Source organism: Falco punctatus, assembly GCF_963210335.1.
Source record: "Falco punctatus genome assembly, chromosome: 2".
NCBI lineage: Eukaryota > Metazoa > Chordata > Aves > Falconiformes > Falconidae > Falco > Falco punctatus.
In genome coordinates this window covers 24,875,469-24,893,395 of record NC_137581.1, presented here as the reverse complement: position 1 = coordinate 24,893,395, position 17,927 = coordinate 24,875,469, and the positions used below count along the sequence as shown (strand labels likewise).

The window sequence follows — 17,927 nt, the reverse complement described above, 5'->3', positions numbered from 1 at the left end:
CCACATGAGCTGGCATATCATTCTTTTAAATCGGCATGAAGAACAAAAGAATATTCCCGTAGGGTTGTAACTTGTAACCAGTTCATGAATTTGTCTTCCAATCAGCTTGTAGTATCTTGGTGTATATGTAGTGCAATATACTTCAGAAACGATAAATAAAATCTTTCAATGGAGGAAGTGTAAATAGAAAGGAAAGGGTATGAATGTGCAGGAACATATGAATATATTGTACTGTGCCACTACATACAGGAAATCAGAATGTACTTTCACAGATCAAACGCTTAGTAAAAACGTAAGTAAACTAAACTTGTTGTAAAAGTGTTATGTAAAATACAGTCCAGTTGGAAAAGAAAGTAAAAATGTATTCACCTTGGATCCTTCAGACACTTGGAGATTATTCACATCAGGCAAAGACACATCAAAGCTGGACGTTCCTATATTAAAATGATGAGGGTCTGCTGAGGTTGCATCACATGATGTAGAAAGCGAGTCAATGTGATTTGTATCCTCAGATGGGGAAAGATTTATAATCTGTTTAAAAGACAACAAAAGCATAGAACTGAGTATATAGCTACCCTACCACACACATTTTATGAACATGCAAAGCAGACATTTTCCTAAAGGGTAGTGATGGTGGCTTTCTTAGTTTGCACATGAACATTTTTTCAATCATAATTGATTTTTCTATCATAAAAATTGCATGCAAGCATCCCAGAAGTGAACAATGAAAACCTGACTCAGTTTACCAAACTGGAGTCTTGCCCTTAAGTATTAGATACATCAGAAAGATTTACTAATGGCCAATTGTGCAAAACTGTCACCTAGTTTTTGTGTGCCACCCCCCAATTTCAGCTGGTTAGATTGCACCTGGATGAGAAGAAACTTAAAGCCCAGGTTATTTAAAACCACAATCCTCTCTTTTCTTAAATAGCAAGTTTGCAACTTACTAGGTCTGAGTTCTCCAAGATTTGGCTGGTGGTCAGGTCCTCCTCCTCTGATGACTCATCGGAGTCCTCGCGGTTCATTTTGTTCAGGCTGGGTGTGCTTCCTGAGAGCTGGCTCTCTTCCAGCAGCTGCATGTCACACTTGTCCAGGCTATCCAGGGACCGTCTGCGTACTCCCCAGTTGAAGTTGTCCATGCTCTCACCCTGAAATCAGATACAGGGTCAGCTTCCTTGATTTGAAACTCATCATATACAAATCATTAGATCAAAGTTAGCTCAAAAAATGTTTTGATGTAAAAATATAATACAAACTTCATATAAGCATTATTTTGTTTGTTCACCTGGAGAAAAGAGCAGAAGCATGGAAATGACAGTTAAATGAAGATTCAGTCTTTTCAGTATTAGGTGTTTTTCATGCATTTGCTGATTTAAGAATTTGTTTTTGTAAGTCCATACAGACACACACCTAAATACTGGTAGAGCAATGACAGGCAAAAAAAAAGTTTGGAAGCAATTTTAAGGGATTCTTCCATGATGTTTAGAAGTATTAGGAGCACAGTTCATAACAATGGTTCAATTGCAAAACATATGTTAAGGATTTTAGGATCTTCGCATTATGTACATAACCGTAATGATGAGTAGATTTGAATGAACCCTTCATTACACACAAAATGTAATAGCCAAAGAAGCACACTTCTTTAAACTTTTATTCTAGGCCCATATTGCTTATTTTTGTTACTTGAATTTATTTGATTTCTTTTAAACTATACTTTGAGAATAACCTGATTAGTATTGCCTGAGATTTCACATTTAAAACAGAACAAAGTCAAATGGACCAAACATTTTATATTGACTTTCAGTTCTGATCCCACATGCAGTTTCATAAAGCCAAGTGCATTAAGCAAATTGTGTAACTATTTGTTAGGCTTGTGAACCGATACAAAGAGCATTTGATTTCCTCCATGTATAAAAATGACAATTAGTTTTCCACTGTTTTTCCATTTGTTTATTTTATGTATTTTCCAGTGGACTGTATCCAGTGGACTGTTTTCTCTAATTGCATTAATTCTCTTGCTCCCTTTTTCAAGTCTAGTCAGATTCCTCTCCTGCAAATGCAGGAGCATGTCCACAGCTGCTCCTGTAATGGAACCACAGAGGCCAAAGGGGCCTTACACAGCATCAAGGGTCTACCCAGAAGCATCCAGTTGCAGTTTTGGGTACTTTATCTAGGTGAAAGCCCTCAACATTACATCAACAGGGGAAGGAGGTTTATAGAGAAAATGTTTCTTTTTAAGGCTCAGGGCTGACTGTTTAAAACAAGATTCTACAAGATGGCACACTTAAACAAGCAAACCAACTGCTGAAAATGCAAGTTAACAGTAATCCTTTAAATACAAATTTGACAAAAATATAGTTCTGCCTAAAAAAATCAGAATTATTATTATTATTATTATCAAATCAGTGACTATATCTCCTGGGCTTATGCAGATTAAAATTATGTGCAATCATAGAGAAAGAATTCAGTAAGGTCCCTTAAGCAGATCTGTAATTTTAAACACTTGAGTACTCTCCATTCAAGATTACTCAGTCATTTACTGAACAGGGACCAAACTGCATAAAGTGCAATTAATTCAGTGGCAATCTTACCTCCTTAACAATAAAAAAGAATTGCACAAATAGATCTTATTTTGCGTTATTGCCCTTTAATGCAATGGACTGTGGAATATGATTAGAAAGAGGAAAAGTTCAGTTTTATGACACTAAGCTCAACGTTCATGAACAAATATGAGGAAAAAAGAAAAAAAATATTTTTTTAGGAAAAAGACAAGGCAAGAATTGTAATCCACAAGACCATTTAGAACTAAGCAATGCACTATATTCAACAGCAAATGAACATGACATTGCTATGAAGGTTGAGACATTATTGGAAGAACCCTGAGTTTTCATTCTGGGACTGGGATCATATGGTAGTTTTGTGCAGGAAGAGAACAGAACACATTTAAGATTTAAAAAACCAGGTCTCTCTAAATCATAACAATGACTGTTCAGTTCCCAGCTATTTATTTTAACAAATCCTTTGGCTGTCCATCTTCCCCCACAAAGGCTGGAGGACACATGCAGCAATGAGACATCCTCCACAAACACATCAGTTACTGAAACAACAAGTAACAAAATGACATAAATAAGCAAGCAAGCAAAGATGACTGTCATCACACCCTGATCCTCATGATGCCTAGTACAGCTACCAGCAAACTTTGCAGCCAGTGTCTATGGGAATATTTCTTGCTGCAGTTTCATTCTGGGATGTCTTAAAGAAAGAAGCCAGCAAGAAGAAGGAAAAAGGGACACTTCCAGGGCATGCAGGTAAAAGTGGGAGTGAATTAAAAGTGAGGGGGTAAGAGATATGAAATACTGTATAACCCAAATACCCATAGCATTTGGGTTAACTTAAGCTTGCTACAGGGGCACCCAGAATCATACTGAATTTAAACAAGAGGTCAACACATGTCTATGAGGATGGGGTTGTTTCTATAGTCTCTTAAGCAAACTTTCTTTCACAGTTAACAAGGAGGGAAGGTGTATTCAAGAACTTGTTCATTTTTATCTACAGTGGGAGCAAAGCTATCTCCTATCTGAAAAAGCCACCAGTAACAAACATCAATTCAAAAGAAAACAGTCACATATTACAAAAGTGTCTGGCCAGCAGTGAGCAAGTATGGCTTCCCACAATCCCCACCCTCTGGCAAAGGAGCCAACGTGCGCTTGCAGCCACTTTAAACATTAGGACAACCCAGAGGAAGGAGAGACACAGAAAGGGCAGTAAAAAGGGAAGTAACCTTGTGTGTGGGAGAGCAGTGTAGCTCCTCCACAGAAGTGGCAAGAATCATGCAAAGCTTCTTTCACACAAGTTTTTATCCTGACTGTATTGACAAGGTATGCCAAGTTAATGGAGTCGCACAGGTATGGTAGGTATAGGCAAAGGTACTGTTGAACTGCATAGTAAGGCACTGTTTCCATGTGGCTGTATCTTTTAGACCACACGCATTTTGAGACAGATTTTTTTGAGGCTGTGTTTGCATAATAACTGATGGACAAACTGTCAGAAACAAATATGCAAAATACTGTTGTTGCTGATTTTTGTATCACTTGTACAACTCACTATGACTCTCTATCATTTCAGTTCTTTCTATCCATCGATTATCTGCAAGTTTAGGTCCTAAACTGGAAATGACTGATGCACCTTTTCAGTTTTCTTTACAAAGTAAATGAGTACAGCAAATTTAGGAGTATACAGCTGAATTACATTAAGCTGTGTGAATTAATTAATTAATTCCATTTAATTCAGGCTGGTAGGCAATGAACTAAACTTTCTGAAGAGGTATCGGCTTTAGCAAGGTGCTAACAGAAGCCAATATACCACATCTGAAAGCTGGAAATTATATATAATTTTCCCATGGAAACAAATGGACCAAATTTACCATACTATAAATAATAAAGTTTTCTTTCGTTTCTATGTATTATTCATGCACAAAGATACTAAAAGCAGAAATGGCTCAATCTGAAAAAAGTTGATGCTAGAATTAAGATATTTTACAATTTGTGAAGACTGTTGCACATGTCAGAGACAAACTTAAAATGAAGCAGAATTTTTGAAAAAGACCTTAAAAATATTTCTAATACAAGACAAAAAATGAAGCACCTGTCAGAAGTGCAAGCACACACATACCCACCCACCTATGCACACACTGAAGAGGGGGAGGGCAACAACGAAACTACAATGTTATTCTAGAATACAAATTTGCAAGAAGACATAAATGCTGGCACATCTGAGTTCAAGTAGCATTCTTACCTGAAGTTCCTGGGTAGCAGATATAACAGACAGAAAAACAAATAGAAAGAATCTATGTAAAATTACTGCATTAATAAATAATGACATCACAGACAAACATTTGCCTACAATTGTAACTAAAATTATCACAGAAACTTCAACTCTTCAGCCTATCTTTTAAGTCTAAAAATAACCATTACTTGCTTTCACATCTTCATGAAATTTCAAACAAGTACATCTTGTGGTCTGGGGATGATACAAGCATTGCTGGCCTGTTTAAACCATAAGGTTGTTTTTGAAAGACTGTGCCCTTGCGCGCTTAAATTTTCTAACATTGTTTTATTAATATTTATGAATATATCAAATTCAGACCTGATGTAAATGATACAGTTAAAACTCACTTGTTAGAGAATATAGAGTATACCTAGTCTGGTGTACTAGGTTTGAATTTGGCTAAAGTATCTATTTATTTGTAACAGTAGTAAGTCAGTCTGGACTAAACCTTGGAATGCAATGTCTCAGATCCACAGCAATGTAAAAATTGTATTAAGTAAAAGACTACATTTTTCATTGTGCTTCACATAAAACTAGACAAACTTAGCATCTGTTCCACAACCAACTTATGACAATTATTATATCAATTAATTTGGGCCTCAGTCTTGGCATTAGCCACATATATAAAACATATCTTTACAGGGTCACAGTACATGGAGGTAAACTCATGTTGATAGGAATTGTTCTGCACATTTATATGTAATCTGTATATGGTTTTAACTGGTGAAGAGAAAGAAGAAACTCTTGAGTTTCACTGGACAGAAAAATATCATGTGATATTTAGTCAAAACTGCAGTCCTAAGTCCTTGTAATATCTTGAAAACACTGAAGACACAAAAATTATTGCAGCTGGTATACTTTTTGACAAACAACCTGGCATTGCTGTTTAATCATTTATCAGTTTGCAACATTAAAGCTCCTTTATAGTATCTGGCTAATGTATTTTCAACCATTGATGCAAACTGATTTTTTGTTGGTGTTTTTTTTTTAGCAAAGTCATGAGCAGCTGTGAGCCAAAATTACTGTATTTTGACACAGAGATTCCTGACGTGGAAAATAAGGACTCTGCAACATCTCTTTCCACTCCTTCCTTTCTCGTCATTGGAAAAAAAAATAAAATTCAGATGTGTGTGAGTTCACACCTGAGGGGTCTGTTTACCTTAAATTATTTTATTGCAGTAATTCAACCAGGGAGAAAACTGATTATTTCTCCTTGTACACATGTTCTCAGGGCTAAGAGTAATGCCTGAGAGAATTTATGTTAAAGTCTAGTTCAGATTATGACAAGACAATTTATTAAACTGTTAAGTTTGCTGAACATCTGAACCTTCAGTACTTCAAAAGAGCTAACAGTTTCTGAACTTTTAAATAGCAACAGAATTGTTAGACTTGTTTGGCAATGGATATTCATTTTTGGCCTTTCCCACTCAAATAGAAAGAAACACTTGATATAAGCAAGGTTAAAGGGTGTAGCCACCACAAATTCAGCAGTTCGGGAGTTTCAGCTCAAGGTGAGCTGACAGGCTTCACCTGCCAAGACCTGATCTGGGCCCTCAGGGTTCTGTTTAGCTCCTGCGTGAAATTATGAAATCACAGACACCTAAGCAGAATGGAAGGTACATCTCTCTAAGCGTTAGTGATTTCATGAGCAGTCGCAGGAGTAACAACAGCATGAAGGCCTGAATTCATGTTTTGGAGGGTTACTCATGAACTAACAGACTTGCAATGATTTCATTTTATCGGTTTTCAATCAGCAAATATATATTTGTTAACAATTTAGAACTTTAAAAAATGTATTTAAAATAATTCACTGAAAAGGTACTAGAACAGAGGCTTTATCTTCCAGTAACAGTTTTGCAGAGTTTCCTAAAGCAGATCCAGAAAGGAAGGGTGTGGTAGCCTCTTACTGTTATGCTACTGAAATAAACACTAAGTAAACATAATAAATAATCTGAACTCAGAACTAAGCTTATAGTTATACAGTTAAAGTTTTAAGTTACAAGAAGAGTATGGTGTTTAGTAGAAAGAATATCAAAGTGGTTTTAATAAAAAAGCTGTTTCAGAGAAAATATACTGTACCTCCCCATCTTCCAGCTCAACATCTAGGAAATCAAAGTCCCTAAAGACTCTGAATTGTTGTTCACTGTTTGAATCATCCATGTTCTCCTGCTCCCTTGTTCCGTCTTCTGAAGACACCAAGCTCGTCTGATGCTCAATCAGATCCAAATCACCACAGGAAGAAAAAATTACCTACAATTCAAAGGATTCCTCTTGTAACAAACTGTTCCCTCTGGTTGTTTCTTCCTAAAAGCTGTAATTGGTTATTCAGAAGACTGTATTTCCAGTACACACCTAATTCCTTCACTGAGTATTTTTAGAACACTCTTTATTATTTATGTTGGACAGGTGCCTTCAGATTAAACTCGTACAAAGAAACAACTTCATATTGCAGGAACACGTCCAAGAATATTACAGCTACCTCCTAATGGCTGCAGATTGAAGTTTCCTGGATTGTTTGTATACATTTATAGGAACAAAATTCAGGGAACTTAGCAGAGAAAATGCTGTCAGGGGATGAGATAGTAAATTAATAAAAAAATTCTCTAGTTAAAAATCTTAAAATAAAAGATTAGAAATTACAACAAGCTATACTTTTTCCTTTCCTATAAAAAATAATTGTATCTGCAATTTAGTTGCAAAAATTAAATGGTCCCTGTCTTGCAGAAAAAAAAAGGATCTGTTCACCATAACACAAGTGACATACAACATATTCAAAAACATTCAGAGATTTTCCTTTCTCTGTAGACAGTATTTAATAACTATTTTAAGAGCTTCCTACCCTGGATAATCTATTGCCCATTTCCTGGAACCAGACAGTATTAATTTTTAAAAAGTAACATTAGGACTATTATCTAATAGAAAAAATCAGACACCCTCAGTTTTATTTCTGTAATTTAAGTTTTTACTTTATAAAGGCTCTAGATTGGTAATGCCAGAGGTCATTACTCTACCCACTGAGATGGCATAAGTAAAACTTACAGTAGCTTCACAGATCTCTCACAGCAAAACCATACGTAGCTCTGTAAGTAAATTGTCTTTGAGAGGGCCATTCACTCACTGGTCTATACGCTGAGAAATGCAGCGTGGGCCAGTACAAATGACAATGATAGTAATGTGACATGAAACTATGCAAATCAGGTCAGCAACTCTGGGAAACAAAAGTTCTTCACTTTTAAAGTTTAGGACACAATGAAACAAAGAAATGGTCAATACAAGGCTACTTACTGAAGGGTTTTTACTCAGCCCAACTTCCTGACCACATAAAGAAAGGACATGCACCAGCTTTTCCTTTGTTCTTTTCTAGAAGACAAGATGTTTCTCAAGTGAACATTTTTCTAACCACCCATTCTCCCAGTGGCTAGAAATATACATTAATAATTTTTAATCAGGAGGAACCAACCAAAGAATTAGTCATTAAGTGCCCAAAGGGTTGCTTTCAGAGCAACTACATGTACAAGGAAACATAAAAATGTTGTTAGTGATTTTGGTGCTTATTATTTTTAAATTAGCCTATTAATTCTATTAAGCATAATAAGGAAACATTGTGTTTGTGCATCACTTCAAAAGGACTATGCAGAAACTTAAAATTAAGCACATGCCTAATTATTTTTTGCAGAATTGTGCCTGAGGCACTGCTATAAAATCTGCTATATTAAAAAAAAAAAAAGCAATAAATACATCTATTTTGCAGATTTTATTTTAACTGGCAGATGATCAAAATCAATAAAGGATTACTTTGATTAAACATCACTTTTAGGAAAATTGTTCCAAGGAATTCCTTTTACCTGATTTCCCATGAAATCAGCACTTAAAAGTTGCAAATGCTGTCTGCTCTCCTTGCTAGTATCTGAACTCACCTGTCATTCTCAGCTAAATCTGACCTAGCCCTAGAGGTCTTAAAGAGAAGCATTTCCTGCAGGTTGAAAGAAAAACACTGGCAGGACAGAAGACAGACATAACTCAGTCCATTTCCAAGTCCAAGAAATACATTCAGCACACACAGTCAGATGCTGTGCTGCCACCACCCCAGCCAGCCAGGAGCACTGCATAGGGTACATAGGGCACAAGCATTTAAGAACCTGTGTGCATTAATTCAGCTGCTCTGTGTGCAACTTCTTAGTGAGTAGTGGGCTAATTAAAAGTTTACCTGAGAGTACTGGGGTCTCTTCCAGCTCACAGGAACAAGGACATTGGAGTTAGATCCTGATGAGGTTGAAGAAGTGCTTCGGGTGACAGCCATTGCTCTGGGTTTACCATCTCGTGCAGAAGAACTCTGCAGCTCATCATACCGTCTCCCAATGATTGGAGTCTTAAAGAGAGAGTAATTCACTAGTATTATGCTCCAGGATGAACTTATACTGGGCCATATTGCTTCCGTTGCAAGAAAAGATTACTCAGGAAGATCATATACATGGGTAAAACAAAGAGTGCATGGAATTCCACGTCACTTTGTATGTATGTTTATTTTCCACTGTGAACGTCTGAGTAACAACTGTCATACTTAGTAGCTGGTGCTTATGTTCATGAATAGCTAATACTCAAAGCAACTGTCAAACTAGTTTCTAACATAAGAATCAGCAAAACCCCCAGAAAGCTTATGAAATTTATTTCAAATCCACATTTCTTGCAAATGTTTTTTAATGGGTTCTTCCTAAAAGTGCTGAACACTCTGGCCCTCTTCCAACAAACATTAAAATGCTTTCTTGGATTGATGATAGCATGCTCAGCATTTTCTAGAACTATACCTACATGAAACAGCAAGAAGAAACCCTTTATACAAATAGTACAAGACAGCTTTTTACGCTCATATTTCCTTCTAACCTCAAAGTCTCACTATTATCTATATCAAATAGTCTACAATGCTGCAAATAGTCCTGCAGGTTTGTAACTATAAATAGGGTTGCCCATTAAAGTCAAGAGGACCACTCAGTTCTGTAAAGGCAAAAGGTATACAGGGTTTGCAGGATAAAGACTGCTGTAGAAGAGTTCAGTCAGAAGTCAGGCAGTACTCCCTTAAAGGACACACTTCTGTGTTGAACAGTTAGAGAGAACATTGGCATCCAAGTATAAAATGCTTGGAGGGGCATTCTATACATACAGTATACTTAGGCATTACAGTTGGCATAACTGCAACACAGCTTTCCCACCAGATAATTTTAAATACAACTAGTAATTCCTTCACAAAAAAAACCCAAAAAACAAAAAACCAAAACTAGTAAAAATCCAGAAAGAGCCCTCCAGCATGGGTCATAAAATAAGCCACTGTGAATTGAAAAAAATTTAAGAGACTTTCAATTTGGTAATTTTCCCTTCTTTCCTAATTTTTCAGCTTTCATAAGGAGCTGCAACACATGTTTTAGGATTATCAAATAACAGAATTAAGGTGTTAATTAGCAGAATTACAAATAGTACCTCTGAAATATCAAAATGAAACTCTAAAGTCTTCCCTGGTAGCTCCTTGGAGGCACTGTTCCACACTCGATGTATTTCCATTTTTGAAAGATCGCTGTGTTGATAGGATGGTAAAACTAAACTGGCAGAACGAGAAACTACCAACTTCAGGATATTCAAGGCTTCTCTCCAGTGAATGCTCTAGAAATAGGTACATTTAATCAACAAACAAAGAGATTCACACACATTCAAGATTATTTACAGTCCTATTTTCTTGCCACATAATAAAAATGTGTAATTGGAGTATTACTATCTTTCCCTCTCTTGGCCAGTGACAATGTGCATACTTGCAGAACAATTCTAACAGCAGAGACCAAGATTTGCCTAAGATGCCATTGTCAGGAAACTGGCCTACAACCTGGGAGACCTGAGTGCAAGGCCAGCTTGGCAAACGATTTAAAATCTCCTAGGCAATTGCCTCAATCAGTATGAACAAGTATACAGGCCATTGCAGAAACCCCATTTAGCAGCAAAGCTGACTTGACACAGGCTCTTTCCAGCTGTGAATTTCTCATAGAAATAAGTATTTTCCACTTGCCAAGAATTAGGTCCAGAAGTCTCTGATGGGAAGTGCTTGTGCCACATCTCCCTCACACTAATAATTAAAAAGAGTGGACAGTCAGGCTCTGCTGGTATTAAGCTTGCTCCTGATGTAGTGTAGCTGCAGCCTAACCCTTCCCACACAGTGAGTGCACAACTAGCCATCTCATCTGGGGCCATGTGGTCTATCAGGCACCAAGATGTTCATAAACTAGATACCACACTGGACAGCTGCAGTCCCCCCTGCTAATCTGATCTTAAACTCATACAAAGAAAATCAACTTACGATAGTAAATACTGAGAAGTTCCTATGTTAATATAAAGAAGATATGGTATTTACCTGTACATATTTTTCAATGGTTTTTAGCACTTCCATGTTGAACTGTTTCACAGGAATAGCTGACAGATCCATGTAACTAAGAAGGCTGTAGATCATCTGTAAGAGGGACTGTTGCATACTAGGAAGGCCCTTTTCTAGTAGCTGTAAAAAAAAAAATAAAAAAAAATTCAAGACATTTCTTCTTATGGAAAAAGCTACTAGTTTCATGAATACCATTTGCACCGTCAATCTCTCTTCACTTACTGATTTTGCAATGACATTTACAATAATTTTACAAGTGATGATGATACAAGTGTGAAATAAAAAAGAGCTTTAAGTTGAGAGCCAAATGCTAGCCTGTTTTGATAATGAAACATACATTTTATATATGCCTGCCCTAACTTATCCAGAAAACACATTCAGCAGTTGAGTCAACTGGTAGGTGAAATTTATACTGTAACTGGGAAAACACATCCAATCAAAACAGGGGAGTACCTTTTATGTCTACCTTTGCGGAGAGTCAGTGAGAAAAAAGAAAACAGAATTACTGAAGAGACAAAATTACTACTATTCAGACATCAATATATATTTATCCAAGTATACTTGACTGCCAGTGCTCACAGGTTGTAACTGCCGAGGAAACATTTTCTATTAAGGAGGAGATGGAGTCCCTGGGCTCTCTTACTGTAGAGGGCAATACAAAGAAGGGCTTGATCTAAATCCCAGATTTTCAGAACACCTGAGTATAGATCCCAGAATGCCACAATGAACCTTGGAAATGCAACTGTGCAAATATATATACATGAGAATTACTCAGGAGGCATACAGACAGCCATGCTATGTTTGCACATGTGTGAAATATCTCAGCTGAAAATTTCCTGAAAGCTAGCACTTTTTTCATTGGTGACAGGTACTGTCCCACCCCACAAATTTCAGAGGCAATCAAATGTTACTGCTGGAAGTCACCAGAGGCTCAAGACTAGACTCTGTCCTTCTCTTCAGGCCAACAAAAAAGTTCTTCTAATGTTGGTTACTAGAGATATTAGGATATAGAAAACAATGACTTGTAAAAACTCTAGCCTGCTTCATGTCTTCCATCAGAAGAAAATTTCAGCTGTTATCCAAGTGGAGTCTTGTAATTTCTTAGATGTCCTCACTGGCCTGAATGACAAGGCTCCTCTTGTTATTGAATAAGAACACTTCACACCAGCCAAACCAGAATGATCAGGCAGGACACACACCTATCTCACCCTGCTAAATATCTTCTGATTTCTTTCATCATTAAAAAAGAGTAGTAATTAGTGATTCATAAAACAAAGGCAAATTCCATTAACAGCAAACAGATGGAACTCACTGTGCTTTATTCCTCTACAAAAAGACAGCAAGAATTTTAAATTAAAGGTACTACTTGGTAACCCACTTCAGCCCATGTGTACCTTTACTGACAGATAAAATGCGCTTAGCAATTCTTAGAAACAGGGTTATAGACTTTTTCTTGTCTTCCATTAGGACTTTGCAATAGAAGGTTTGATTCCCTCCTTGTAAATAGTTCATATGATCAGCACATCAGCTGGTATACCATTTCAGTGTAGGAATAAAGGATCAGAAGAAACTATCTGGATGAAAGAAGTATTTTTGTTCTCTGACAGAGGCTATGCATCAGATAACCACTTTTGTGACAGGAAAAGGAATTCCTGGGAAATAATGGGAATTTTGTCTCTATTGCTGATTAGAAAGCTGTTCTAGGAACTTTATCTCTGAATGCTTCTAGTTTCCATTCTAGTTTGTATAAATATGTTGTCAACCGAATCCTTTGATTTAAACAGCTCTTGGCCATTGAACTCTAAAACATTTGTGGACTGTGCCAGTTCTCACTTGCTTAGATGAGTGTATGTGGTGGTTGATTGTCCAAGCATGTTCTTAAATACATTATGAACTTGTAACAAGAAAGAGTATTTCATGTTGGATGGAGTTGGGGTAACATATAATTTGGATCAGTGAGTTTCAGCACAAAGAGTGTCCACTATATTTATAAGAAGAAATCATTACTGTTCTCCATTGTCTCTTTTTTCTTTTTTTTTTTTTTTTTTTACCTCTGGTCCATACAAACCATTTTGAAGAATTGTGGTTTCCTCTCTTGTTAGCATGTGGTAACTATCTGGGTCTTATCTGGGTTTAGGGATCCACACTCTGTTAGCAACATCTGTCCCTTCCTGAAGCAGCACCTAACTAGGTGGAGAGCAGAGCCTGCTTCTTCAAGCGCTGCCTGGGGCTGGCTGCTGCTGGTTGGTGCAGCTGCTGGGGTGCTACTGTAGGAGACAGTTCCCTTTGCCCCTCCAAATCTGGCAGCAGGTGAGAAGAGATAGCTCTTAGACTATGTTGGTCAGTCAAACAAAGGCTTTCTGTGTCCACTAGGGAAAGAAATACAGCATTTCACAAGCCATTAGTGGGATAATGCATGATCTAAGACATGCTTCCTCTTGCAATACAGATGCTTTAATCTCTAGCGATTCCTTGGTTTTGAACGAGTTATGAATGCTCATCCTTTTATCACAAGCAATCCTCTATCTAACAGGGAGGAGGAGGAAACATCTGCCATGAGCACATTACTATGCACTATGTGGTTTCTTGTCCCTTCTGTCCTAATAGCATTAGCTATTTAAGTCCAAGCATCACCTTAGACTTAATGAATCACTGATATCACTTAATGAATTAAAATCACTTAATGAATCACATGAATAACATGTGACCCACGTCAGTTCAGATATACTCCTAGAATGACTGTGCTCTCATGGTACAAGGTTGATTTTTAAAAATTAATATGTGAAAATGTAACATAAAATCAAAGTAAGTTTTTCAGTAATGTGTTTGTATGCTGGGTTTGGTAGTGCAGTTCAAAGTTCTACTGCACTATTAAATAATGATTTTTTCTCATCTGTAGACTGAGATCCCCAAGTATTTTTCTAGAAGAAATGATCATTTTTCATGGATGAAGCTGTAATATGTAAAACTGAGTAAGGAGGACTGCTTGTCACTATACGGTTTGGATAAGAACATAGTTGTAACATCTTATCTTGTGCCAGAATCATACCCCTATGTAGAAGAATGGGTGCAGAAGCATGGCCTTAGAATCGCTGAAGATCTGCACAATCCAGGCCTGGTATTAGAATAGGCCTGTAATCAGAATTGTACTGAAGTTCCTGTGCTGAAGTTAACAAGAAGGGTAGCCTTGAGCTATTCTTGAATCCTGAGACCAAGTAATTATGTTGTGCCAACAGGCCGTGGCTGTAACAAGCTACAGCTGCTGGGAAAGCAGGTGCAGGGCCAAGAAAGATAGGGACCGGTATGGGAATATAGGGAGTAACAAACTACAAGGCTGAAGCACAGCAACACGATTAGCTACATGGATAGAATGCTTATTTTAGTCATGATAATTAGGGGTGTGAGAACCGTGCGTGTTTAGAGACTACTAGCCAATTATATTTCTGCTTTACGAATATGCATGTGTATCGGTTCTATATAAGTAGTGTTAGAAACTAATAAAGTTGAGCAAGATGCATAACTCATATTGAGCGTCTCCTTGACTCCGGTGAACCCTTCTTCCAACACCCCTAGCTGACAAGCAATTACCTGTCATCAAATAGCTTAAATGCAATTTTTTGTCTGAATGGCAATAACTGAAGCTTTTACCTTCTGCTGAGAGCATTTGTTCTCCTAGTCTTAATTTGTGGTAGAAAGTCCCTTTCCAAAGGTATGCCTGTGTGTTTGGAGGGGTCACTGTTGCAACACAGATTTCCTTTGTTATTCTTAAACACTGCATGTCTCACAATTACCCTCAGGCCCAAGCACTGGGGACTGAGCTAGGATTATTAAAACCTGAGGTTCTGTAACCAATGGCTGCAGCATTCAACTGCAGATTGCCCAGTGGTGCTGTTTGTTTAACCCGTTTGGCTTTACCTATTGACAGTATATCCCACAGCTGGTTTATAGAAGACAGGAGCACAGTGCTTATCTTGGTCCGGGGATTAACTAAGAAGAAAGGGGGAAACATTCTGAATGCTGGAAAAATCTCTTCCATGGCCTCAGCAAGCTGAAGAACATGGTTTCTTGTCTCTTGCTCCTCCTCCAGACTGGCAGCTACCCTATGCCCATATAAATATTCCCCAGGCATGACTCAACAGAGCTACAGTCAATGTAAATTCAGAGAAAGGAAGTTGTGTTTACTACTCTGTCATCCTGTGATGATGGTGCTATGTGAGGAACATGCCTTAACTATGATCAAAAACCTGCTTGACTTGCCGTTAATATAGTAGCATTGTGCCAATCTACAGCACAGGGGGAAGTGCAAAGAAAGAGTGTCCAGATGCACATCTAAACCCATTTTGAGGGGAATAAGATCACATGCAATAGCCTTCATGGAGGTGCTGCAGCACTAGTAACTACACAGAGCACCAAAGGGAAAACAGAGGGAGGGGCAAATACTTTCCAAAGGCTGGGAAAGCAAAGCAGAAAGAGTTAAACCTCAATTTCTACAGTATTTGGTTATCAGGAGAGGGCTCTGGAGGATTTAGAGTTCTTCAGAGAGGAGTTAGTAGTTCTTCAGAGTCTTTGAGATTGAAAACAGACTGAAAAACCTCAAGGTCCTGTTTTAATTTCCTATAGGAGAGTCATGGCTTTCACCATCAGTTAAGATCTGATATGATTGTTTACTTAGAGCCTACATGTGCAAACAAGGTGATGAATTGCAGGTTGAGGTAGCAGGGCCAAGACAAAGCAAATGTGGGAGCCTGAGCAAGTGTGAGAGCAGTCTGGCTTCTCAGGCTTTTGCAAATCTGTGGATAGCCAGTATTGGAGATGCCTACTGAGTTTTTGTAGATCTTTTGGCAGAGGGGAGAATGAATTTGCTCCAAAAAACAAAGCTGCTTTAAAGAAGCTGGTGAATTTATGCAGTGAGGTGGGTATTGGTCTCTCTTCTGAAGCAGCGAGTGATAGGATGAGATGAAATGGCCTCAAGTTGCACCAGGGGAAGTTTAGATTGGATATTAGGAAAAATGTCTTTGCTGAAAGGGTGGTCAAGCACTGGAACAGACTGCCCAGGGAAATGGTTAAGTCACTGTCCCTGAAGTTATTTAAAAGATGTGTAGGTGCGGTACTAAGGGACATGGTTTAGTGGTGGACTTGGCAGTGTTAGGTTTACTCAATGATCTTGAAAGTCCTTTCCAACCTAAATGATTCCATGAACACAGACCTGTCATCTCCCTGGATGAGAGGGGAGACTGACCGCATCTCACTACAGCAGGGAAACGGAGGGATAAATCTGACAACTCTGCAAGAAAGTGGTGATCTGATACTGATCTGGCACAGGAGGCAGAAGATAGGTGACCTTAAGCTAAAGAGCAGAACTGAGTCTTGGATCCCCAGTAACAACACTGCATCAGCTCTATACTCCATGTGTGAGAAATGTTAGGAGTAAGCCATGGGCACAGGGGAAAACCTGGGCAGCAAGATGACCCCATTCAGTGTTAGAGGAATGCATACAAATTTGTATCAAGAACCAGATCCTTATATATATATATATATAAGACAATATCTTATTTATGCTGCAAAACCCATCCTGGAATTAATCCTCTTATTTTCCTGAGTGGGTTCTAAATAAACGCTGTCCAGTTTCTGTTTCACAGTGGAAAATCTAACTGGTTGACGAGTGAAGCTGCTTTAAGATGTATCCACTCTGCAGACCTTTGCTGGCTTTTGTTTTAGTGTTCAGTATCGATTTCTTATAGTAGTCCCCTTTCCTTCTGCTAGTTTCTGCTTTTTATTCCTTAATGCTTATAAATAACAGCTACAGAAAGCCCCCAGTAGTCTGCAGGGAGACTTGAGTTCTTTGGGTTGTTAGGCAACAGAAGATATAAAAGAGTAAAAAGTTTTTGAAAACTTACCTCAGCCAAGTATGTAACCATACTCAAAGTAATATCAGCAAATGCTTCATGAAGGTAACGGCAAACCACATTTACCCAGGTAGCACAGTCCCTTGTATAGCTGTGTGTTTTATAAAGGGTCATGACATGTGCAAGATTTGATAGCTTGGGGTTCTTCTCCTCCAAACAAACCTAATTAAATATAAATGTCAAAACACATTAAGAACAAAGCAACTGCATTTAGAGGGTCTGAGGATGTACAAAACAGCAAATAACTTTGATACCTGAGCAATCCTTTCAGCTATATCTTTACAAAACTGGTTTGGGCTGTCAAAATGCTGAATTAAATGGGGCAGGAGACACAACACATTCAGTGGAAATCCTAAAATGGGAAAATACAGAACAAAAGGTATATTTTGGAGAGCAAAGGCTACAATGATCTTTAAGTTGGTGTTTCATGGGATGTCATGGTTTCAATGCTGTATTAGCCGTAAACTCACACAGCGTCTGTCAGGTTGGCCACACCACTGGCCATGCCACATTTGTCTTAAAGGTGCCTTAATTTGAAAATCCAGTATATCATTTAGGCAAAAGTACTGTTAGAAACGTGAACCTACTTCTGCAAACACTACTGCACAAACAGGTATTTACAGGATAAAATATCTCTCAAAAGTATATACTTTATTCCTGTTAGTATGCATATCTTTTCCACTTAACTGGCTTATTGACAGTCTTAACTGGTGGCATTTTCATTACTGCTGCTAAAACACAAAAAGAAAATCAGTGAGTATTGATAAATGAACAATTGTTTT

At 37.8% G+C, this 17,927-nt stretch overlaps 1 protein-coding gene across 6 annotated transcripts in view; it reads right to left on the bottom strand.

Moving 5' to 3' along the window:
* Positions 1-17,927, bottom strand: part of FRY (FRY microtubule binding protein) — a 217,527-nt gene that overhangs the window by 25,719 nt on the left and 173,881 nt on the right. For all 6 annotated transcript variants that reach the window (XM_080377495.1, XM_080377492.1, XM_080377493.1 and 3 more), the window contains exons 45-53: positions 17,400-17,497; positions 17,137-17,307; positions 11,219-11,359; positions 10,300-10,479; positions 9,035-9,196; positions 8,113-8,187; positions 6,907-7,077; positions 948-1,148; positions 370-531 (exon numbers count right to left, since the gene is read on the bottom strand). In XM_080377495.1, the coding sequence (XP_080233621.1) occupies positions 370-531; positions 948-1,148; positions 6,907-7,077; positions 8,113-8,187; positions 9,035-9,196; positions 10,300-10,479; positions 11,219-11,359; positions 17,137-17,307; positions 17,400-17,497 (1,361 nt within the window). The remainder of the gene's footprint in view (positions 1-369; positions 532-947; positions 1,149-6,906; positions 7,078-8,112; positions 8,188-9,034; positions 9,197-10,299; positions 10,480-11,218; positions 11,360-17,136; positions 17,308-17,399; positions 17,498-17,927) is intronic.